This window comes from Glycine max, chromosome 17 (genome assembly GCF_000004515.6).
Source record: "Glycine max cultivar Williams 82 chromosome 17, Glycine_max_v4.0, whole genome shotgun sequence".
Classification (NCBI taxonomy): Eukaryota; Viridiplantae; Streptophyta; class Magnoliopsida; order Fabales; family Fabaceae; genus Glycine; species Glycine max.
In genome coordinates this window covers 9,227,481-9,251,450 of record NC_038253.2, presented here as the reverse complement: position 1 = coordinate 9,251,450, position 23,970 = coordinate 9,227,481, and the positions used below count along the sequence as shown (strand labels likewise).

Sequence of the window (23,970 nt, the reverse complement as noted above, 5' to 3'; positions counted from 1 at the left end):
TATCAATTAGTGATCTTAAATTAAGATAAATTATTTTTTATACATAGGGTGAAGATCTTTTAAAATTTTTTATTTTTTTAAAATAACTTTAATAATAAATTTCAAATCAAGATTTTAGATCATATTAGTTTTATAGTATCTAAATAAGATTTAAGATCTCTTTTATTTTTTCTTTAATGGATCATTTTGAAATTTTAGACAATTTATAGTTCATGGATCCCACTTTAAATTTTTTTTCTTTCTCTCACCTTCACATTCAGTTTTTTTTTTTTTCTTTCTTTACTAGGTACTTTTTTCTTTTTTTCTTTTTCTTCTCTTCCCTCTCTCATGACCTTTCTTGCTCAAGATCTGAAACTAAATACTTGTGTCTTGGTGCGCAGATGAGGTGTTTGAGAAATTGAGTGTTAGAAGAGGAATAAGCATAGACATTGGAATTTGGAAGGGATGAATCTAAGGCCATTGGGGCCATTGGTTAGGATGGCTGCAGTTATATTTGGTGGAGTAGCCACTTTGAACTTGGCTTCTGCTGCTACCATCAAAGTGCTTCGGTTTGCATCTGAGAAGAAACGGGTAAACATTAGCTAAATTTCATGGCTCTATCTTATCTTATATTTTTTAAATTCATTAAATGGGAGATGTTTTGTGTGTAGGAAAAAGTTGCGTTGCCCTGTTGGGTTTGTAGAGGGAAGGGGTTTTATATATGCAAACTGTGCAACGGGAACGCCACCATATCTTGGTCCCCAATGTTCGACCCTATTGCAGTTAACCCCTGCGTTTGTCCTACTTGCGAAGGTAACAGGTTAGGCTCCGTTTCACTCTTCTTCATGCTATGCCTGGTTTGATATTCGATGCGAATTTTGAGTATGTATGCTTGCTGATGTTGGGTTAGAGGATAACTGTACATTATTGACAACATGTATGGTTGGCTCTGTTTTGCTTCAGATACCACCCTTTGAAACTGATGTTGTAAGGGTAGGGTATCCCTTGTACCCCTATCTTCTATCTCTATGAAATATATTCTTTTTTGTCAATAAAAAAATGTATGCTTGCTGAGAAAATGTAAGACAAGGAAGATAATTTCATTTTTGGGGTTGTCTTGAAGTTGAATTGCAAGGATATTACTCTTTTATGAATTTGAAATTTACTTTCTTCGAGTTAACATCAAGCATTATGACTATTTTGGGCTATGAAATTTTCTAACACATACTCTTGGTTGTGCAGAGTTCAACGCTGTTTGAACTGTCTTGGAAAAGGCTATGATTGACCTATTATGGGATATTGAGATGGACACTGCTGCATTTGTTTTGTTCATTTAGAATCTGATATGCAAGTGACTTGCTCAAGTGTATTTTGTTGCATCTGAGAGCTTGCACATCTGTCATTTTTTTAGATTGAATTGCCTTTACAGTAATAGAATGAGAGCTAAGCAATAGTTCTGTCATAAATCATGGCTTGCCAAATCAATGGGACCAGTGTAGTAATGTCGAATCACCTATAGCTAATGAGGGGGTGTTCCATTTGGATATGCGGTTGGACTTTAAACTTTGCTGATTCAAGTGGCTAAGTTTCATCAATAACTTGAAATACAACTTCAAGTAAATTATCAATTTTTTCATGTTTTGTATTTGTTATAGCTTGCGGAAGGTGATTTTGGCCATTTTGATAAGGTACTTAGTAAACTTCTTTTCCCACTGACCCTGAGGCTTTTTTTTCTTACTTTAGTCTATTATTTAGCACATAGTCAGAGGTAACCTGGGTTGACAGCAGCAGTAATTGGGAAATCACATTATGTCAGGTTAAATTGTGTAAGAAAATAAAGTATCTGATAATCTGCAGTGGGGAATGGTATTTGGACACAAAGTTGAAGTCAATATTAGGCATTGAAGTTTTGTTAGGGACTAGATAAGTTCAAAACTGAGGTGCAGTTATGGTTCAGCTCATAAATCTTATAAGGTCGTGAGCTAATACATTTCAGGAAGGGAAAATATTAGTGTATGAGCTTTTTTTCCACCCTTCCAGATGTATTTTCCTCTATCCCATTTTCTTCCGGGAGCAGTTTCTACATGTCTCCTGAATATGTAAGGCATAGCCTTTTTTCTACAGAATCTGATGTATTTAGCTTTGGTGCCATTTTACCAGAAGCGATTGAAAGTGGTGGGAAGAATGCAGCCTTTTATTAGCAGATCGCTCACTAAACCTTGTGTTTGCTACATTGTATTATGTATATGGTTGGAATCTCCGTTCTCCAAGGCCTGGAAAGTATGGAAAGCTGAGCGACGCACAGAAAAATATGTGCATACATAATATTTTTTTTTTAAATCATAATATTTTTTTAATCTTGTATTTTATATAAATTATATGCACAATTTCTTTTCAAAAGCATTATTAAAAATTTTAGAATAATTTATAAATTTTACAAGAATAAAAGTAAGATATTGATCATTGGTCATCGCGGATGTCAATTCTGGCATGACGAACCCAATTGGGTATGCTAAATATGGCCCGACCCACAACTTACTAGTTATAAGATGACAAACTATTGATCTATGTTGAAGCCAATTTTGTAAAAAGGAAAATAAAAAAAAAAATAATTGTTACCTAAAACAGACCAATATTTTAGCATTTTTTTCGAAAAGGTAAGGCACCACTTTAGAGGTTTAGAAACGAATGTTTTAGCAATGTTATTGAGAAGTTTTTACTTAAGTTTAAGCATTAAAATCCAATCAAACCTATTCATACTCTTAGGTCCTAATTAGATTATCCACCATTTTTATATACAAGAGCAGTTTATTTCCTGTTTTATATGAGTTTGAATTGGTCAGCATGAACACCACATGGACTCCTCCTCATCAAAGGCTTCTCCAAATGCAACCCCGACGCTGCCATCTTCGTGGAAGCTAATATTTTTGGAGCAGGTTTTTGTTTGAAAGACCCTCACGGGAATTTCATCAAAGCCAAAACATTATTCGCACCAAGAATTCCAACACCAAAAGAAGAAAGGCATGGGTACTCTCCAAAGCGATAGACTGGATTCATCATCTTAATTTACACAATGTCGTTTTTGAGCTCAATTGCAAAATGGTTTATGATTCTTTCAACAAATGCTCTAAAGGAGTTTCAGATTTTGATCTCATTATCAATAGATGTAGAGCAGATTTCAAGCTTTTATGAAACTCTTGGGTGAGTTTTGTTAAGAGATAAGTCAATCTTGTAGCTCACAATCTTGTTAGGATTTCAAGATTTTATGTTAACTCTTATGAATTTCGTTATATCCCATCTTATATTGTTTCTAATGTTATGAATAAAATTATATATATCATTCATCATTCATTAAAAAAGAAAGAGCAGTTTGATGGATAATACAATTCTCGCACCAGCCAACTATTTTTTATTAAACCCTAAACCAACCAACTAGGAAAGTTATACTGTGCATAAACTTTTATAAATTTTACAAGAATAAAGTAAGATGTTTTTACAAGAATAAAGTAAGATGTTTTTATATTAACCTCAGAAAAGGTTCAGAATAATTTATAAATTTTACAAGAATAAAGTGAGATGTTTTTTCATTATGCAGTAATACTTTTATATTAACCTCAATTTAAATTTGATTTGTTTTCCATTTTTGAAAGTTAAAAAATTATGTAAATTTTTTTCTTAAGGAAAGACTAAACACATTATTTTTATTAAAAATAAGAAATATAAATAAATAAAATTGAAATAAGATTAAAAAGAGCATATTTAATTTTATACTATACTAATTTATCTTATTATGCATAATCCTCCTTTTAAGGGCATTGAATTCAAACTCACATATAAAACAGGATATCAAAATAGATAGATAGTATTACTTTGGACCCCATCAGCAGAAGCTGCCATGCCCATTATGATATGTCCCGGACTACAACAAATCAAGATCGCATAAGATTGCCACTGCTGTTTTCCCGTTATATGCCTCCGTACGTGTCCTTCTACGCTTGGTCCACTTTTCACTGAAATTTATGCTTCCCCAATATAATACTATGGTTGCAGAATTTTTAAATGCTTAATATTTAGGTGCAGATTCTCAATTTCACTTCTGCTTCTCTTCTTTATATTGTTGTATGTGATTCATTACATTACACGGTTGCCAGATTGGCCACGCTTTGTTCAGTGTATTCAGCAAATTATTAAAGAGTAGAACTCTGAATTCTCTGCTCTGAAAGATGTTAAAGTTGGTTGTTTCTGCATCCCCTCTTCGTTTGCAGTTATCCTCTCGCCATTCCATGTCGTTAAATTTGCCACATTCTGCCAATTCATTAGAGTGAGTGGCAGGTTTCCATGTAGAACTCAACAACAAAGCACACTTCAAATCTTAAATCATTAATTGTGGCATCCTCCAAAAATCTCTAGAAAACATAAAATAAAATAAACCAAATCATCTTTGGACTTTTCTGAACCTTTTCCTTTTCCTTTTATGGCATCCATAAGTTGGTTCCCTATATAATTTTATTCAATATTTTGGTACTGTCACTGTCACATGTATCTTTCACCACAGGTAATTTTATTTAAGACAGATAACATTAGTAACTTTGGCAAGATTTTTTTTGAATATTTAATATAATTACATATTCAAAATTTAAATTCAAGACAACTAATTAAGCTAAATCAGTTATTTCACTGCATGGTAGTAGTTCAATCCAAGTGACATTTATTTAGCTTTTCTTTTCTTTTCTTATCTTAATGTTTTTGCCTTTTTTTTTCCCTAGCTCCCACCAATTTCTTTGTGGGTTCTTTTCCTTGTAGCATGCAAACAAGTAGGCATCATAAAGGTGGGTCATTGAAGGGTGTAGTTGATGGCACTTTTGAAGGTCTGGGGAGAAGAATGTTATGGAGCAAGTGATGGAGCTTCGAGTCTTCCTATACGTTTGCCACTGCAATTTATGCTGGGTCTGCTACCAGAATTGTAACCAAAAGTTTAAGCGACAAGATCTAGCAGATAAAAAGGAGAGTAATGGAAAACAAAAAACAAGAAATTATTTGTGTACGGCCTGATACACACTAGAATGATTAGAATTATTAGCCTTATATGAATAGCAAGAAGCAAGAATTCAAAGTGTATCCTGTAGAATCACAAATTGAAACATCCCATCAAACGGGAAACAAGATCTGGTTTAACATGCATATCCCAACACACATCCAATTCGGTTCAAATCAACCCATGTCCTCGCATTTTTTGTATGATTAAATTGTGCTTGAATATTTATTTTCTTGTTCTTGTGAGCCATGCATGATTATTAATCTAATAGGGAAAAAGAAAACAAAAAAATGACCGTTTTTGGGTCCACAAGATCAACATAATGAAATGGGATACGTGACAGCTAGTCTACTTTGAGAAGAAAAATTAAAAAAGATGGGGGGTATGTCTTTGTTGACTGATGTATAAAGTTTGAAAAGTGAGGAGCATGATGGTGTAGTCGTGCCTTTGCAACAAAAAATGCAATGAAGTGGATCATATTATGGTTTCACTTCAAGATAATGCAATGCAAACATGAGGGTTGATAATATGGATCATACTATAGTATCACTTCAAGATAATCTTGCAGTATTAATCACAATCACAGCAACATGTCAGGTCACATTATGGAACAATTAATATAAGATTGCTATGCATGCACGTAACATTTAATCAAAACAGGTTCAATTCAAAATAAAACTCTAGTTAGAGCATTTAAGAATCATGATTAATATTACATCATTGAGTTGTACCAGTAGTGCACCACTTTTGACAAAGTATATACAGATATATTTCGTATTTGTGAGGTGGGCGCGGGTATGGGCCAAAGTAAGTGGCCAACCGAGACCCCTACAAAGGTAATTGCCTCACATGTCTTGCAAGGACACCATAAATTATAAGATGACTACGCTGTATCGTATGCATAATACGGACAACTAAGCCATAATATTAATGTTATATACTTGCTACCCTCCCATTGCGATTCAAATTGGGGTGGTGAATTCAATTTTGGGGGCACGGGTTCTTCGTGCATCCTGACTCCTTAGTACTATTTCTTAGCAGGGAATAATGGGTGACAATTAATTGCTCTGTTTTGTTCAATGATTTTTTTTTATTAGTTTTGTGTCTTTTTCTTTAATAGCATAACATGACATTACTTAATATGAAAGAATGCATATCCTTGAATAAGAGTTCAACCAACTAATCAGCTGATCAGACAAAAAGAACCATCCATGGCAGAGTTTACGATGTCGTCTGCATGCTGCTTCTGCTTTCTGCTTTGTTATTCCAAAAGAAAACTAAAAAACATAAAATGTTATTGATTTGCGGTTGCACAAGCTTTAACACAAAGACGGGGGGGTGCTTTTGAGCATCTACCTTTATGAGGTTTCTTCTATTATCACCATTATTAAACGGTGATAAAAAAGAGACCCTTTTTTCCATAAAGAAAATAAGAAAATTTTGTCTTGTATTCATCTCATAATCTATGTATAATCATCTATGTACCACAAGCTATTGTTTTACTATTTTGACTCCAAAAAATGACAGAATTTTAAGATTGAGGATTGCAAATAAATTGGCAATTACTAGTTCTGTTTTTCTGTTTCTTATACGAGAATGCTTTTTTTTTTTTTTTTTGAAAAAAAGTATGAGAAAACACCAAGTAAATACTAAAAAGCGCAAGAAAACACACTTGAGAAAACATCCATTTAAATGACATTATACAAAAACGAAGGAATAAACTCAACAATCTCTCGGCTCACATCTAGAGAATGATAAAATTTAGTCAGTTCATCAGCTACTTGATTAAATGTATGTGTGTTGTTATAATTATAAAAAGTATATATTATTTTAAAATAAAACCTTGCTATTTTGTATGGAAGAAACAAATAAGAAAAGGAAGACTTGTTTTAATCAACAATAGGTGCATTAACACACATCATGGGGATCACCAAAGGCATTAATATGTTTTTGGTTGTTATAATATTTTTTATTTTATTTTTTATAAAATATTTTTTCAAAATAGTCCTTGCATAATTTTATTTTTTAATTTTGCTCCTTGTTATTTTTTTAATCTTTATAATATATATTTGTAAAAGATGTTAACAAAAATAGTTACAAAAAGATTAAACAAATTAAAACTTAGAAATGTTTGTAGTTATGAGTAATGTTTTTAAATATAATAATACGTAAATATCTAATTTTATAAGTATTTTTAGAATAAAATGAAAATTTATGATATATCAATTAACCTTAATTCATTTAACTATTATTTATCATCATTTTTTTTCTTATGCAAAGAATATTGGCAATAACTTCATTTTTTTTTAAATCAATAATTTTATTGTTAAACTAAGGTTTGAGTTAATTTTTAAATTTTTCTTTCTCATTAAAAATATTCAGATCAAACATAAGTAAAAAAATTAAGGAATAAAAGTATTATTTTTCTAATCAACAAAAGTCTAATAAACATGATTCTTTTTATGAAAACTAATTACTAAAGTAATAACTTCTATTTATCGTAAAAAAGGGTAACTTCTACTTTGTTGTTTAAAAAGAAGTTGAAATTCAAAAAAATTCTTAACAGTTAACACATATATATTGTCAATGATTTAATTAATCATGTATTTAGCGAATTAATACATACTCATTTAGCGCCGTGCTTCATGCTGTCTTCTCATGCATTATTTCCACGTTCATAAATCCGAAAGCCGAATTTTTTTATCTATACTCAAATAATTAGTAAAAATATATTTAATTAAATAATTTTTCATAAATAGATATAAGTTATCTATATATATATAATAATAATTTTATAAATATATAATAAATAAAAATAAAAATAAGTGATATTATAAATTTATGAATAAATATATATAAGTTTGATTTGAATTTAGTTTTAAAATAAAATCCAAAATTCAATCTAATAAAAAAATTGATTTATTCTGTTTTTTTTTTGTCAACATTAAATTTGATCGATTTAAGAACTTTCCTACTATTGTCCATCAGCTCAAAATTTAAACTAAAAACATTTCTAAATTTTAAAAAATACATTTGTTTAACTTTTTCTCACTTTTCATCTAATTAAACTATACTATTCATCCAAGTGTAATATATACTTGTCCTTTTTCTCTTACTATTCATCCAAGTGTAATATATACTTGTCCTTTTTCTCTTACTATTCATCCAACTACTTCACACGGCAAACATTTCTAAGTTTTTTCATCTAATTAAATTGTACTATTCATCCAAGTGCATAAAATATTTGTTCATTTTCTCTTACTATTCATCCAACTACTTCACACATCAAACATTTCTAAGTTTTAATTTGCTTAATCTTTTTATAACTAATTTTTAAACATCTTTTACAAATATATTTCTTTAAAAGAAAAGGGTATTTAAACTTAGAAAACATATCCAGAAACTCTTTTCTTTAAACTTAACTTGAGTGACTCATGTGTGAGGGTTAATTATTAACACACACACACATAATTAACACAATACATGACATATATAAAACTTAGACAGTAGAATAGTAGAGTTTGTGAATTCCTTTTGGAAAAATTACTTTTGAGAGAACAAAACCTAGTGGGTTCGTCAGCAGAAGGCCTGGGGACTGAGCTAACATGCCTCAACATAAAGAACACCAAAAGCTTAGTTGCTACACCTTTTGGTCGTCACATTTCATACAATCCCACGGGATAAGAACGTGAGGACAATCCAAAAAATACCTTGATGCCCTCTTCCCACCACTCCTTCTCAAAGAAAATCTAAAATTTGAACAAAGCAAAAAAAAGAAAAAAAATCGAATGACCTACAAAATACTAGCTCGCATATATAAAATCTAAAGATTCATTCAAATCCTAAACATAGCCTATCGCAAAGAATATTAATATTTAAGGAATCTTCACTATTCTTCTTTTGACAATTTTTCTTCCTAGGATCAACATGTTGCCGCTCTGTAGCCTCTCATTCAGTAAAAAGGATTCCTTCTGTACATCTCCATTGCTATTTGATTATATATACAATCTGTCAATTTATAAAACCACTAAAAATAAATCGAGAATGGAAAAATTAATTAATTGTGAATATTGAAATTGAAAGTGTAGCTTGCATTCGCTGAAATATGGGCTTTAATTGGTTTCAGTACCGAATACCAAATTTAATCAAGATGATGCCATTGAATTAATTTAACAAAAGTAACTCATTGCATTGTAACTTTGTTAATTAGTTGTTATTCCACGTCACGTTTGGTCTCGCATGTGCTTGGAATCAAAGCCAACAAAAGCCACAATATAAAAACCCCACTTCATCACAAACTCAAAGAAGAAGAAGCCCACACACTTTCAAAATACTCTCACACGTACATGTTATGTTATCAGCTGCACCCAGCATGAATACTAACACCTCTGTGATCACCGCCATCACCACCACACGGGACGAACCCGACTATGACAGCAGCTCCTCCTCGATTACGGTACCGGAATCAAGCAGGAGCTGGATGACCAACCTCAGCTTCGGCAGCCGGCGCCGCCGGAGCTCGGTCTCCGTCTGCTCCTCCACCGCGGAGAGCCCGCACGCAAAGCCCCACAAGGCGAACCATGCTGCATGGGAGGCGATGCGGCGGCTCAGGCGGGACAAGGGGCAGGTGGGGCTGGACCACTTCCGGCTGTTGCGCCGGCTGGGGAGCGGCGACATCGGGAACGTGTACCTTTGCCAGATAAGGAACCCCATTGTGGGGTTGCCGCAGTGCTTCTATGCCATGAAAGTGGTTGACAGAGAGGCACTTGCTATAAGGAAGAAGCTGCAGAGAGCGGAGATGGAGAAGGAGATTCTGGCCATGCTTGATCACCCTTTCTTGCCTACTTTGTATACTGAGTTTGACGCTTCTCATTACTCTTGCTTGCTCATGGAGTTCTGCCCCGGTGGAGACTTGTATGCTGCTCGCCAACGCCAGCCCGGGAAGCGCTTTTCCATAGCATCCTCTAAGTAAGCACTTTTTTACTCTTTTCTTAACCTTTTCTTGGTATTTTCGTGACTGCGTTATTACTGGCAAATATTTACCAACTTCATCCATGACTAAAATGCCTAATAATTTGACTTATATATCACTTTTAATACATTTTTTCTATTTTTACATTTTATTTTTATTCATAAAATTTGAACTAGTAACTTGATCTTATAAATAATTTTTGGATACAAAAGTAAAGGTGATTTGCAGAGTTTTTCAAAGCTTTTTATTTATAAAAAAAACTACTCTAGAAAAACTCTAAAAAAACACTTATGACACTTGTATCTAAATATATCTTTAACAAAAAAAAAGTCACTTATTTTAAAGAAATAATTATTTATTATTGTCAACTTTTTATGATTGTATTTGAAAAAATGAGTCATTATATTTGAATAACTAATCAGAGATCATCCTTAGTATTAACTTTAAGGTAATATTCTTATAAGTCCCGTGTATGATGGTTAATGATTGAATGAGAGTGTAATTAACTTAATATTATTATGATTATATAAAGGTACTAACGTGGGGGTAAATTTTGGAAAATACTGCACAGGTTTTATGCGGCTGAGACACTATTGGCACTGGAGTATCTTCACATGATGGGAATAGTGTACAGGGATTTGAAGCCAGAGAATGTTCTTGTGAGGGAGGATGGACACATTATGCTTACAGATTTTGATCTATCGCTGAAATGTGACGTTGTTCCCAAGCTGTTAAGGAGCAAGACCAGATTAGAACGCAGCATCAAGAGTACAAAGAGATCCATGCCAGCCTGCACTGCCCCCATGCAGCCTGTGCTGTCATGTTTCTTGTCATCATCAAGGAAGAAAAAGAAAGCCACTGTGACAACAGTTATAAGGGAAAATGTTGAGGTGGAAGAAAATGATCCAGAGCTGGTGGCTGAGCCCATTGATGCCAAGTCCAAGTCATTTGTGGGGACACATGAGTACTTGGCACCAGAAGTGATTCTGGGCCAAGGACATGGGAGTGCAGTGGATTGGTGGACATTTGGGGTGTTCTTGTATGAGATGTTATATGGTAGAACACCCTTCAAAGGTGAAAACAATGAGAAAACTCTCGTCAACATTTTGAAGCAGCCCTTGGCTTTCCCTAGAATTGTAGTTGGCACCAGCAAGGAGTTTGAAGAGATGGTGAACGTTCAAGACCTTATAAGCAAGTTGTTGGTGAAGAATCCTAGTAAGAGAATTGGAAGCCTCATGGGTTCTGTTGAGATCAAAAGGCATGAGTTCTTCAAAGGTGTAAATTGGGCCTTAATTAGAGCAGTTAGGCCCCCTGAGGTCCCTAGTGAAATGAACAAACTTAGGAGTAGGGTTTTGCTGCCAAAACTAAGCAAAACAGATAGGGATCAGCCTTATCAGCTTAGAAGTCATCATTTTGAATACTTCTAACTGAAAACATGTAAATAGTTTAGAAAAAACAGGTTTTCCACGCAAATATGTGTTTGCCATTAAAAAAATTAAGGGTTCTTTCCCCCTTGTTTTCTGTTTTTCTTTCTCTTTTTTCTATGTACTGATGAAAGAAAGAATTAGATAAAGTAGTATGTGTATGACTAAGGCACTATGCATTGAACTCACGGTTTATTCCTCATTATAATAATAATATTGTTATGTCTCTACCAATAAAATTATCAGTAGTTGAGGATTTGTAGGTGTAAAAAAGTGGGATCCCATAATTGTCCTAATGTGATTCTCATGAAAGGTTATGAAGTCATGTGATGACAATAATTACACTTCTAATTGCTGGGAAGAAAAGATAAAAACCACTTTATTTTAACAATACTTTATAACATTGTATACCTTTTTCTCGTATGGCTATTTTCACATCTGTGCATCCACATGTCCTTTTCACCGAACGAAGAAAAGAAAGAAAAAAGAAATGTTATGGGGCTCTCTTTTTTTCTTATTGTTTTTTTGGTGAAAATTGTAAAATTTAAATTGCGGTGATTATCTACTACTCCTTTATAATAAATTAAGATTCTAAAAGCTCACTTGAGTTTATGATTGGGTTACATTCTTTAAGGAGAGAGAAATGAATGTAAACAGCCCTTAATTTCTCAAATCAGAGGTAATGAATGTCTGAAATTAGTTAATAATAAAAATGGAGGAGATTTGGGAATGTGTTGCTAACAGTAATGATGAAGTGAGAGGGGAATAAAGGGAGTGTAGGCAGTGTGGACCATTTTGAATGCAGTGAAAAAATGACAGCAATAATTTGATCTTAACATTTAAACCAAAGAAAACCAATCAAAATCCAAGACGAATCCTTTTCTTACCTAAACTATCTACTGTGAGTCAGTGCATTATGGATGCCAACCAAAAACTCTGGTGGTGCTCTCTTCCATGGCATCCCGAATAACAATGAACATTCATTACGTACTTGGAAATGGAATCCTTGATCTCTCTCTGCCTGCGTCGTGAAAAGAAAGGGACCATTTTCCTCTTTCGTGTAAAAAGTTGATCATTTTCACATGGTAATGACAACAGTCAACAGAACATAAAACAATAGATTTGTTTGATTTATCCGTATATGGAGAGAACAACAGATTGCAATTTTGAATCATAATGTGCATTGTGACTTAGTTGGAATATTTTATATGGTCGGATTTTATGTTACTTCCTAAAGACTAGTTTCACTATGAATTAAAGAATATTGTGAGAATAACTTGTGAAAGAATTAAAAAAGAATAATAGCATATGCATCCTGGCAACAGAAACATGATCAAAAAATAAAAATGGAATCACATACCACTTTAACTCAAACTATGGTGGTGTGGTGACTTTCTCCCTCCACAAAGGAGAGTTTCCTAAATTTGGCCGCATCCTCTGCCATTTAAGTGGTAACTTTTGCCATAAATCACAATCACTAAAAGGAAGACAGCATAAGTCACCATTTAGATTTGCATTCTAATGGAGTACAGCATTATATTGGGCAAGCATCAGCTTTTATCATCGATGTCATTGATTCAGTTCTTTAAACATGAATGAGCTGTAAGACGTATGTGTCCAAATACAGTCGAGTACTTAAATGACTTTTTCTCATTTTTCTTTTTGGCCTTTTGTTTTCTTTTTAGAGGTTAGATCTTTAGGGTGAAGTGAGTGAGGGACTGAGGAGCTCATGTCATTGGTTCAGTTGTTTTTGTGACAGACTGACAGCACATTGCTGAGGTTGAATCTCGTGGCTTTGAAGGTTGTTGATTAACGGTAGTAATGTAGAATGAAGGTTTGGCTGCCAATTTCATTTTTTCCTTATCATGAGACTTGTTATGATTTTTTTTTATAAAAAAATTATGAACATTACAATGTCCTAATCTTACTCGAATTGGATAATACAGTGATAAGTACCCTTTAACTATTTAACTTGACTGCATTTTATTCGAGAGTTGAGACCACTGTTAAATTAAAATAATTCCACAGTGAATTGGTTTACACCATAGTTTTTATGAGCTTCTTTGTTTGTGAAAATTTTATTGGATATATTAATTTTATGAATAAATATTAGAATTAATAAATATATAATTAAGATGTGAGAAACCTGTATAGAAAATGACTAAATAAACCCTGTTTTCATTGATAAAATTGTGGACTGATACACCGTACTCTCAGAGATGACATGTCTCTTAGCAGATACAGACCCCCCAAGTTACACACGCACATTGGTACCCTTCAGCACAGAACAAAAAAACTCAACTTTCACCAAAATAATAAGAGGGGGAAAAAAGTAATCATGCCATAAATGTCCATCAGATGTGTTATGTGAAAAAGCTTAACTATGTTGGAGCCATTATAGCAATCCAACCAAACTAGTATGATTTGATAGTTCTTTTTCTTCGTTGGATCTCCCTCGTTAGTTGCGATCTCTCTCCCAAGCTAGTTTCACCTTCACTTTTCTAACGTATATATATCAACGCACTGAAAATTTTCCTTGTTTTCCCCCCTGCAAAACTGAAGCATATACAATTTGGTGACGTAAGCATTGAAAAAATTTAACTTGAATTCTCAACTACAATTAAGATTAGAATGAGACTTTAGTCAGTTTCAATGGAGATTATCTAATGCTTTCTATGTTTAATTTGAGGGGTGTTCGCTTATCTTACACAAAACCAATTAAAATGCGTAATCATTAATTAAGTGTGGTACTAAAGGTAACATGCTTTTAAGAAAAAGATTAGGAGTTAATTTAAACTCTATAAAGCTAATTATTAAAATAGTCGCCCAATCCGTTGAAACACTAATTTCACAACTTGAATGCATGATTGATGACAAACAGTTAAAGTGTACAGGGGATTTTTTTATATATATAAAAAGGATAAAAACATATACAAAGGGTTTGTGCATGTGTTTGTATATAATCCACTAAAAATATGAGAAAGATGCGCAAAATAAAAACTTTTGAAGTCACATTTTCTAATATTAATCTCGTTTGAGCATAGTTACTGGCTTACTGCAAATTTCTGTGGAGATCCAAAGTAAGTAACATACTGTGCTACTATAAAAATAGCATTTTACATCGTTGGTCTACAGCGGCCATTAAACAACTAATGTAAAAAAGAAAAAAGAGGTAATGCTTTTGCAATTTTCTTAACTTCTTTCTATATGCTTACTGAATAATCGATGTATAATAACATATTTCTACAGGCATACACGATTTCTTCCGTTGTTCTAAAATCTCCAACTTTGTTTTCGGCTTTCAACGCAGAATAAAGATATGGGCAATGACGCGGACGTTGAATATTAACTAACCCAAGTATTTTTTTTTTCTATTTAATTTAATGTTAGGTTACGTACATAGGTTTCAACCTAGTGCTTCATGAATCATTGGTAGATAGAATAACGGTGGTTATTCAATTAATTTGGCCACGTGAATTTCTACGTGCCCGTTTAACGTTCCTTACCTATGACCCTAGGGAGGGAATATAGAAAAATTCTTTCGTGTTAGTAGCAGCAATTAACAAAAAACTTGTTTAATTAAACTTTCTCTTTTGTTAGAGTTCAATGAAGTTGAGATGTAGTCAATGTATGTTTGGGAAAACTTTACGATTAATGGTGGAAAGTGGAAACACAAACACAAACTACATTACAAAGAAAATGATATACAATATTATGTTTGATACTTGTCCACATTTACAAAAATGCTTCAGCAGAGTATTTGTTATCGCAACAAAAATTTTGAGAAAGCTTTTTTAAATAGAGTCGTAATATTTGTACAACATTTTGTACATAAATTTATATTATATTTTTTTCTCTCTATCTCATCATTATTTGCATCTCATATATTTTTTTATTGTAAATTTTGTTGTACAAATAGTATTTCTCTTCCAAAGTATTGTACTCTACAAATCTGAACATCTTGTTATTTAAGAGCAATCATAAACACTTAAACACTTCACAAGAAACTCTTCACTACTAAAGTGATATCTTACACTTAGATTTCTCGCTGTTTCCCTAGACTTAGATGCTCCCTTCACACAAGACTCCCGGCCTTTATAAAATGGCCGGTGTGGTGTGCTTTCCTCCAAAAAACGAATAAGTATATTAATGACTTTTCTTCTTTCAAAAGATGTTATTTGCTTTTTCAAATATGATTAAGAGCTCTTCTATAGATAAAAAAATAATCCCAATAACAATTGTGCATAAAAACCATCAATTTTAAACAATCTAACAAGTCTCCTTTCATTTTATTTTATTTGAAAACTAATTTGTTATTCTAATAATGTATAAGTTTGCTTACTAACTCACCTTACTTTATACTAATAATTAATTCCAAGTTTAATTTATTAAGGTAAGACCGTAAGACAAGATTAATTTCTAATTGCCTTGTTTTATATTATAAAGTCTCGTTGAAATTTTCAACTTGTCACAAAAGCTTTATTAGTTTAAAAAAATAAAAAAGAATTATTTTTTATTTAATAATACCATCTCACCTAAATATTTAAATTAATTCAATACATTCTAACTTTTAGTAAGGACATTTTTATAATCAAAGAAATAGTCATTTTACATTTACAATATTCTCTTAATTGAAACGACAGTTGGAGACTGGCATGGTGGTGCTAGCTACTGCTATATAGTGTTCTCTCTGGTGCTGGGAAGTTGAGACTGTGTCAGAGTCCAAGAGACAATTGATCTTTTCTTTGGTAATAGAAGTGATAATAGAAGCCCAAACAAAACTAGAACTTAAATTTCCTTCACGATTAGTTCCTAATTATGATGGGTCACACACAGCTACGGGATAGCTTCCTGTTGCAGTTGTTGGCTAAAAAAATTACTATCTTATTTGATATTATCGGTCACGTCTATTTATTGGTTCTTAGTTTAATTTGGTTTTAAGTTCTACGTTTAACATCTTTAGGTTTCTCGTTGAGCATTAAAATATTAAAAGACTGTAGAAGTGCATGTGCCTTGTACATGATTGAAGACTACATCTTCATCTCCACAAATTAGTGTTGTTGCATATATTGTCGCTTTAAATATAATACACTCGTCATTATTCAGTAACCATGTAATACCCCGAAGAGACTAAAAAAATAAAATAATCTATATATCTATTTACTATAATATATATATATATATATATAAAGTTTTACCTGGTCAAGTATCCTTCTCTTCTGTTTTTTCATCACACAATCTCATCTGTTCATAAGTTTGTTACTGGTAATTCAATGGTTGTTAAAACATTTAATCAATCTTACCATTATACATAAAGCAAAAAAATTATATGTTATTAGTATTTATAAAGTGAAAAATGTCTAACATAATAAAAAAAATCACTTATGTTAGTAAAAAGATCTAATATATTTAAAGTATAAAATTTAATTTCGTTTAAAATTTGTTTTAGATTTTACTCAGAATTAGTCCTATAAGTTAGAAGATATAAAACTAATTTAATGGTAAAAAATTAAGGAAAGAGAAAAATTTTGAATTTGAATCTTTGTCTAACAAAAAAAAATTAATAATTAATATTTATGTAGAAAAAAAAACATTAAATATAGGTTTTCTTCTTTCGTTCAAACACATTCCCCCACCTCCCTTCTCCATTTTGAAATATTTTTTCGCTCTTTGATGTGTTAGAGAATTTTATTTTTTTTGTAAATGTTGTTTTTCAATTAATTTATTAAATATATTGGTTAAATGGTATTTTAATATATAATGTCTAATATTCATGATAGGTGAAACGATTGAATGGTATTGAAATTATATATTTAACTGTGTTTTGATTATTCCCATTTTAATTGACTATATAGAATTAACCGTCCATTAAATTTTGAGTTAATATCAGTCATTGATTTAATTATTCTTTCATTTTAAATAAACGGTTGCGTAATTATTGAAATGATTTTAATTAATAATTTAATGGAGATACAAATAATAGGAAGAAGGCAATATGTAGAATTTCAAATGCGTTGATATGTTAACACATGGTAAATAGAGACTATAGAAATTAGAAAGTGATTGCTTTGTATTTTTATTTTTATTTGGTAAGAATTGAAATTAAATTCTCTGGCTCATCGGAGGAATCTTAAGATATTCCAATGAGTTTTGATCCTTTCAACAGACTATAATAAGACTGATTGATTAGAACTACACCCATTGAGCAAGATTGCTTTGTATACAATACAGATAGATAGATTCAGTATAATTTATTTTAGGTATAAACTAATTTATGATCAATTGAAAATTTGAAGGAAAAAAATGAAAATCAAACATGTATTAGTGATTTCTGTGTACAAAAGATGGCTTGGTTGTGGAATTTTTCATATGCATTTTCAGGTATATATTAGAACACTGGAAAGAGAGGATGCCATGTAGAGAGAATAATGATGTTTCTGCTTGACAGAATCAAAGTTAAATGCAGAAGAAGAGAGAGCGCTCAACTTTACCGAACATGTCACTGTTTCTTTGAGTGCGATTGCCTGCATTATAGAACGTGTTGAAATCTAATCAACGTAGCATATGGTGCTAAGTGCTAACCCACCCCCTTTAATCCATGGTATTGACACCTCTACTAATGCTTCCTTTCTATTTTCTTTAATGTTTGGTTATTGGGATCAATGCCCATGGTTTTGTTTTGGCCCCTCTTTGGGCCAAACTCTAAAAAGTCTAAACCACCAGCTTCTACTGTTCCCATTGCGGAAAAAAGATAAAGTAACTTTTCTTTCATCTTACTAAAATGAAGCAAGTAAACAAAGAGAGATTCAGAATCAGGGGAAAAAGGCCACAGAATATTATTACTGTATTTTTTTTTATTGGTTTTTTATGTCAAACGAGTGGACACATTGGCATGGCATTCCCAGGTACCAAAATCCGTCACATGCACGAATTTGGGTAAAACTAATTTCATTCCCATCACATCACATTATGAAATACTATAAAGTAGAGTAAATGAGAAACCAAAGTGAAAACAACTGTCTCAGACGGTGGATTTTAGTTGAAACCATCAAACTCTACCCTGCAAAGGGCCCACCCTTCTCTTTTTTGGGAAAATTATTTTAAGTTAATGATTTATTTTCTTCACCAAATCTCAGTATAAATACGCCAGCAACTTCAGCAACTCTTCATCCAAAGCTACTTCAGTTATTCATCTCTTTATTACTAACATTTCTTCCATTCTTAGCTTTTGTTTGTCCCATCAAATTTTTGAAGATGGCCAAGAGAAGTGTTGCTGCTAATTCTTCTTTTGAGAGTACTAGCTTGGCTTCTCTGGATCAAAAGTTGGCCATGGCCAAGCGCTGCTCTCATGGTAATGTATACTTTGAGAGTGTAAAAGCATTCTATATGGTTCAGAATTATGGTCATTAATGAGTTTGCAAATTTCTCGATATCTGAATTACATGGTTTCAATTTACATTTTTTATTTGTGTGTAAACAGAGGGTGCGATGGCAGGAGCCAAGGCAGCTGTTGCTGCTACTATTGCCACTGCCATTCCAACTGTAAGTAATCCTTCCACCTACTCAATTATTTTTTACATAAAGTTCCCATGAATCATGAATCACGATCAATTTACGATTAGATTAACCTTCCACTTCTTAATATTCAAATAGAAATTTTTATTTTTATAAATAACTAACTGGAATTATGCTTTGATCATAAGCAGCTGGCTAGTGTAAGGATGCTACCTTGGGCAAGAGCAAATCTCAATCACACTGCTCAAGCTCTCATAATTTCCACAGGTAAATATTACTCATCCAATCCATAGTGCTTCCATGATCTCCTCAAAGCCATATCATTGTTCGAATTAGTCATCTGACTATAACATTTTGTCATCAGTGGCGGGAGCAGCATATTTCATTGTAGCTGACAAGACTGTCTTGGCAACTGCAAGAAAGAACTCCTTCAACCGACCCTCCAAAGCATGAATTCCAAATAGATAACTTGGATGCTGGATTCAGCTTCACCTTGGATTATCTTGGCATAAACCCGATCATCGAACTTATCATATATGTAAATGTAATTATGTATTGATAATAATGAAGAGTTTGCATTTCAATAGTGAGATGGAACATATGTACTAATTATCAGTTAATTATATGAATGCAAATCATTCACCTTAATTTCTTCTACACAAGTGCAATTATTATATGAATGCAAATCATTCACCTTTCTTCTACGCAAGTGTAATTATCTCCCTATTCAAGATCTTGGATATTAGTTTGGATGCCAGATGGAAATTTCCACAAAGACGAAGTAGGTTCTTCACGATCATAATTAATGTAGTCACCGGCTTTGTGCTTATCAAACCAAAAGCAATAGCCAACTTATCACCGCGTTGAATCAAAGCTCCTTCCTTCCGCTCCTCAAAAGTATGAGGCACAAACACAGTCTCCTCCAAGAGATTAGCTAGTATATATCTACCTCATCCAGAATTCTATAAATATTTTCCATCTGTGGATCATGGAACTAATCATCAACAAGGAAGCCATGCACGACACACTATCAATCTTTATAGAGGTGCAACGAGTAACTTTCTCTTCATTCCTTTGTCGTTTACACAAACACACACATATTTATCCTTTTGTCCATCTTTACGTGATTCCTATACATTATTGAGAGGAACCTATCCATGGATAGTAAGGCTATGACTTGTAAGACAATATATTCTGCTGTTCTTTCTATTTCCTTTTCTCGTGTATTCATTTTATTTATTTTTCCAAATTATTTTATTTTTATGAAAATGAAAGATCGAAGGGACAATAAGACAATAAATCAGGTCAGGAATTGCTGCTGCGTGGTGAAATATGGCTTCTTCTATGCTAAGTACAGAGCAGGGGCATGCAGGGAAAGCATGAATTAAATATGCATATATAAGGAAGCACTAATTACGTGAAAACATGACCAACCAAGAAAATTAATTTCATTTACATCACATTATGAAATACTATAAAGTAGAGTAAATGAGAAACCAAAGTGAAAACAACTGTTGGAGACGGTGGATTTTAGTTGAAACCATCGAACTCCCCCCTGCGGGGCCACCCTTCTCTTTTTTGGCAATATGATTTTAAATCAATGATTTCTTTTCTTCACCAAATCTCAGTATAAATATGCCAGCAACTTCAGCAGCAACTCTTCATCCAAAGCTACTTCAGTTATTCATCTCTTTATTACTAACATTTCTTCCATTCTTAGCTTTTGTTCAATCAATTTTTTTTAAGATGGCTAAGAGAAATGTTGGTTCTAATTCTTCTTTGAAAGGACTAGCTTGGCTTCCCTGGATCTAAAGTTGGCCATGGCCAAGCGCTGCTCTCATGGTAATGTAGTATACTTTGAGAGTGTTAATGCAATATTCTGTTTTCTTTCCCTTATTTTATGCCTGGACTGATATGTTTTGGACCGTGTGTGTATATGGTTCAGCATTTTATGGGCATTGATGAGTTTGTAAACTATCTGAAAGTTACATGGTTTTAATTTACATTTTTCATTTGTATGAAAACAGAGGGTGATGGCAGGAGCCAAGGCAACTGTTGTTGCTACTATTGCCACTACCATACCAACTGTAAGTACTCCTTCCACCTATTCAATTTTCTTTGTTGCATTCAATTACTTTGGACATAAAGTTCTCATGAATCATGACCAGTTTACATTTAAAATAACCTCCTCTTAATATTCAAACAGAGATTTTTGAAAATAACTACCTTGAATTAATTGTGCTTCATATGCAGCTGGCTAGTGTAAGGATGTTACCTAGGGCAAGAGCCAATCTCAATCACACTGCTCAAGCTCTCATAATTTTCCACAGGTAAATATGACTCATCCATATATAGTGCTGCCATGCATGATCTTCTCATAATTAACCATATTACTATCATTTTTCTAATTAGTCATCTAACTACCATATTGTGTAAACAGTGGCGGGAGCAGCATATTTTATAGTAGCTCACAAGACCGTTTTGGCAACTGCAAGAAAGAACTCCTTCAACCCACCCTCCAATGCATGAATTCCAAATGGATAACTTGGATGCTGGGTTCGGCTGCACTACGTTGGGCTATGTTAGCATTAACCCAACCATGGAACTCATCACATATGTATATGTATGTATTTATAATAAAGGAGGGGTTTTCATTTCTATACTGAGAGAGAGCACATACATGTGTACCAATTATCAGCTAATTACATGAATGCAAATCGTTCATCTTTCTTCTACACAAAGTGCGTATATATCATGTATTCCATTGAACAAACAGATAAAGTTTCACCAGCAGTCATTGCATGAACAAAACCCATCTTTGAGAAATGGTGTAAAAGATTTCTATCTCTTGCGATTATCTCCCTATTGAAGATCTTGGATATTAGCTCATCCAGCATCCTATGAATATTTTCATTCTGGGTGGAAATTATCACCAACAAGGAACTCATGCACAACATCATCAATCTGCCAGCTCCTGCATTTTCTCCTCTAATAAAAAGAGGTGTTCTGCAACGTATTCACGCAACTCAAACTATCCATGAATCCTACAAACATTAAGCAGAGAACACCCCAAATAGCTTCTTTTCCATATTTCTCATCGAACATATTATTTTTATATGTTAAATGTATATTTTCAGTTTAATTTATTTTAGACAAAATAATTTATAAACAAATTGAAATTTTGACAAAAGAAATGAAAATCAAACACATAATGATTTCTATGTAAAAAAAGATGGCATGATTATTGTAACCAACAATTTCATCTTTGAAGTGTTACTCTCACTCTTAATCAGTTCCTAAAGTAAAAAATAAACTAAGTAGACTTGAAAGTAGTAGGAATGATGGCATGTAGTCCTCCACGTGTTTTTTTTTTTTATAAAAAAAACTATTTCAATTAATCTTTAAATACATCAAGAGACTAAAGTGATAATTATTCAATATTTTTAAAATTATTTAAGCAATTTCATAATTTTAAATATTAACTAAGAAAGAGAGCAATAATCTAAGAATCATCACTAGATACTTATAAAGTAAAAATGATTTCCGTTCAAGAGGAAGACTATCATGTAAAAGAAACTTATATCTAGGAGGAGATTCTTGGAGTACAAGTATAAAGTAATTTTCACATCGGATAGAAATAAAAATGTTAAACATCATATAAGTGAGAAAATGACTCATAAAGTTGAGTCTTAAAATTTTAAATTAAAATGTGATATTAAGATTCAGTATTTAATTGTTTATGATTTATTGATATAAATCTTCATAATATTTATCTTTTCAATGATTGAATTTCACAACACAAAATTAATATTATTTTGATTACTCATGCATTTTCAGGCATATAGAGATGACTTATTAAATAATATATAATCCTTACAAATGCTTTGGTATAAAACAATGCTTACTAATATTATTTCAATAAATTTTTCACATTATCATTCAATTATAGACCATTATATATATATATATATATATATATATATATATATATATAAAGTTATATTAATAGTAATTTTATACTAATTAAATGATTTTATGTTGTCCATATGTAGTCATATTTTTCTTTTAATATCTTTAAAATACATCATATATATTTCACAAGGACATATCAACATCTAGTCAAAGTGTCCAACTTAAATGCGGAAATAGCAGAAGAGAGAGCAACTGTCTCAACTCTCAAGGTTAGCCAAGAAGTGGACGATCAACTCTGCGATTGGCTAGAGTCTAGAGAGGTCACCCACTACGGCCAAAAATAATAAGTATACCAAACAATGTCGTACAGACACTCTTTCTGTGAGTGCGATTGCCAGCACTATAGCACGTGTTGAGTTGGACATGTGTTGCATTGCTCTCAGAAAGATCCAACGGGCCTAAGTGCTAACCCAACCGAAAAATTATTACTATGTTTAATTTCTATATAGCATGTAGTTTAATTTTTTAATTTATGAAAAATTAAATAAAACTTGCTTATGAATAAAATGAAAATTGATCTAAATTATGAAAAATTCTATATTGTGATAATTTAGACCAATTTTATGAAAACTAATGCTTCCTTTCTACTCTTTTATGTTTGGTTTAAATATCTGGTTGTTGGGATCAATGCAATGCCAATGGTTTTTGGTCATCTTCGGTCAAAACAACCAGCTTCTACAGTTGCCGTTGCCAAAAAAAAAACTTTTTTTTTTAAGAAAAATGTAAATTATATTAAACTCAAAATGATACAACAATAAACGGGGCATACCCCGCGGTTAGAGAAAATCAAAAGTCTTCCTAATATAATAAGGCTTATATCAAGATGTTAAAACAATTGCAGTTGCGCTTGTTTGTATATAAGAAATTTAATCTTACTAATAACCTCTATTATAAAAATTTGATAATCTTCAAAAATTAACTTGTTCTTAGAAATTCAGATGCAGTAAACTATAATTGCTGTAGTCAAGACAATCAAATTTTCCATAAACACCTAATATGGATTTACCCCTAATTAAATATTTAGTAATGCATTAAAAAAAATAAAATACCTTGCGAAAAGGAACTTTTCTTTT

General features: G+C 32.3%; 4 protein-coding genes across 8 annotated transcripts; all 4 read left to right on the top strand.

The window, feature by feature from the left end:
- Nucleotides 1-18: 18 nt before the first annotated feature.
- On the top strand, nt 19-3,269 carry LOC100776471 (uncharacterized). 4 transcript variants are annotated; one of them, XM_006600693.4, is made up of 4 exons: nt 28-286; nt 381-570; nt 651-799; nt 1,222-1,615. In XM_006600693.4, exons 2-4 carry the CDS (start codon nt 445-447, stop codon nt 1,262-1,264), a joined length of 318 nt encoding a protein of 105 aa, XP_006600756.1. In that variant the 5' UTR covers nt 28-286; nt 381-444; the 3' UTR covers nt 1,265-1,615. The 4 variants fall into 4 exon arrangements, with proteins under 4 accessions (XP_003549774.1, XP_006600756.1, XP_014625647.1 ...); XM_014770161.2 differs by lacking the exon at nt 1,222-1,615 and adding an exon at nt 2,140-3,269 and having other exon boundaries at nt 202-286; XM_014770160.2 differs by having other exon boundaries at nt 202-286; nt 651-792.
- A 5,926-nt stretch (nt 3,270-9,195) lies between these two features.
- On the top strand, nt 9,196-11,559 carry LOC100775924 (protein kinase PINOID 2). The gene is made up of 2 exons (XM_003549725.4): nt 9,196-9,982; nt 10,558-11,559. Exons 1-2 carry the CDS (start codon nt 9,366-9,368, stop codon nt 11,411-11,413), a joined length of 1,473 nt encoding a protein of 490 aa, XP_003549773.1. The 5' UTR covers nt 9,196-9,365; the 3' UTR covers nt 11,414-11,559.
- Nucleotides 11,560-18,578: 7,019 nt separating this feature from the next.
- LOC100306683 (uncharacterized) lies at nt 18,579-19,570 on the top strand. Its single transcript, NM_001251756.2, has 4 exons — nt 18,579-18,761; nt 18,891-18,952; nt 19,117-19,192; nt 19,290-19,570. The coding sequence occupies exons 1-4, from the start codon at nt 18,665-18,667 to the stop codon at nt 19,376-19,378; spliced, it is 324 nt and encodes a 107-aa protein (NP_001238685.1). The 5' UTR covers nt 18,579-18,664; the 3' UTR covers nt 19,379-19,570.
- Nucleotides 19,571-19,708: 138 nt separating this feature from the next.
- LOC100775384 (early nodulin-93) lies at nt 19,709-21,623 on the top strand. Of its 2 annotated transcripts, XM_014769423.3 has the most exons (4): nt 19,709-20,767; nt 20,953-21,012; nt 21,179-21,255; nt 21,366-21,623. In XM_014769423.3, the coding sequence occupies exons 1-4, from the start codon at nt 20,765-20,767 to the stop codon at nt 21,589-21,591; spliced, it is 366 nt and encodes a 121-aa protein (XP_014624909.1). In that variant the 5' UTR covers nt 19,709-20,764; the 3' UTR covers nt 21,592-21,623. The 2 variants fall into 2 exon arrangements, with proteins under 2 accessions (XP_014624909.1, XP_040867098.1); XM_041011164.1 differs by lacking the exon at nt 19,709-20,767 and having other exon boundaries at nt 20,797-21,012.
- Nucleotides 21,624-23,970: the final 2,347 nt, after the last annotated feature.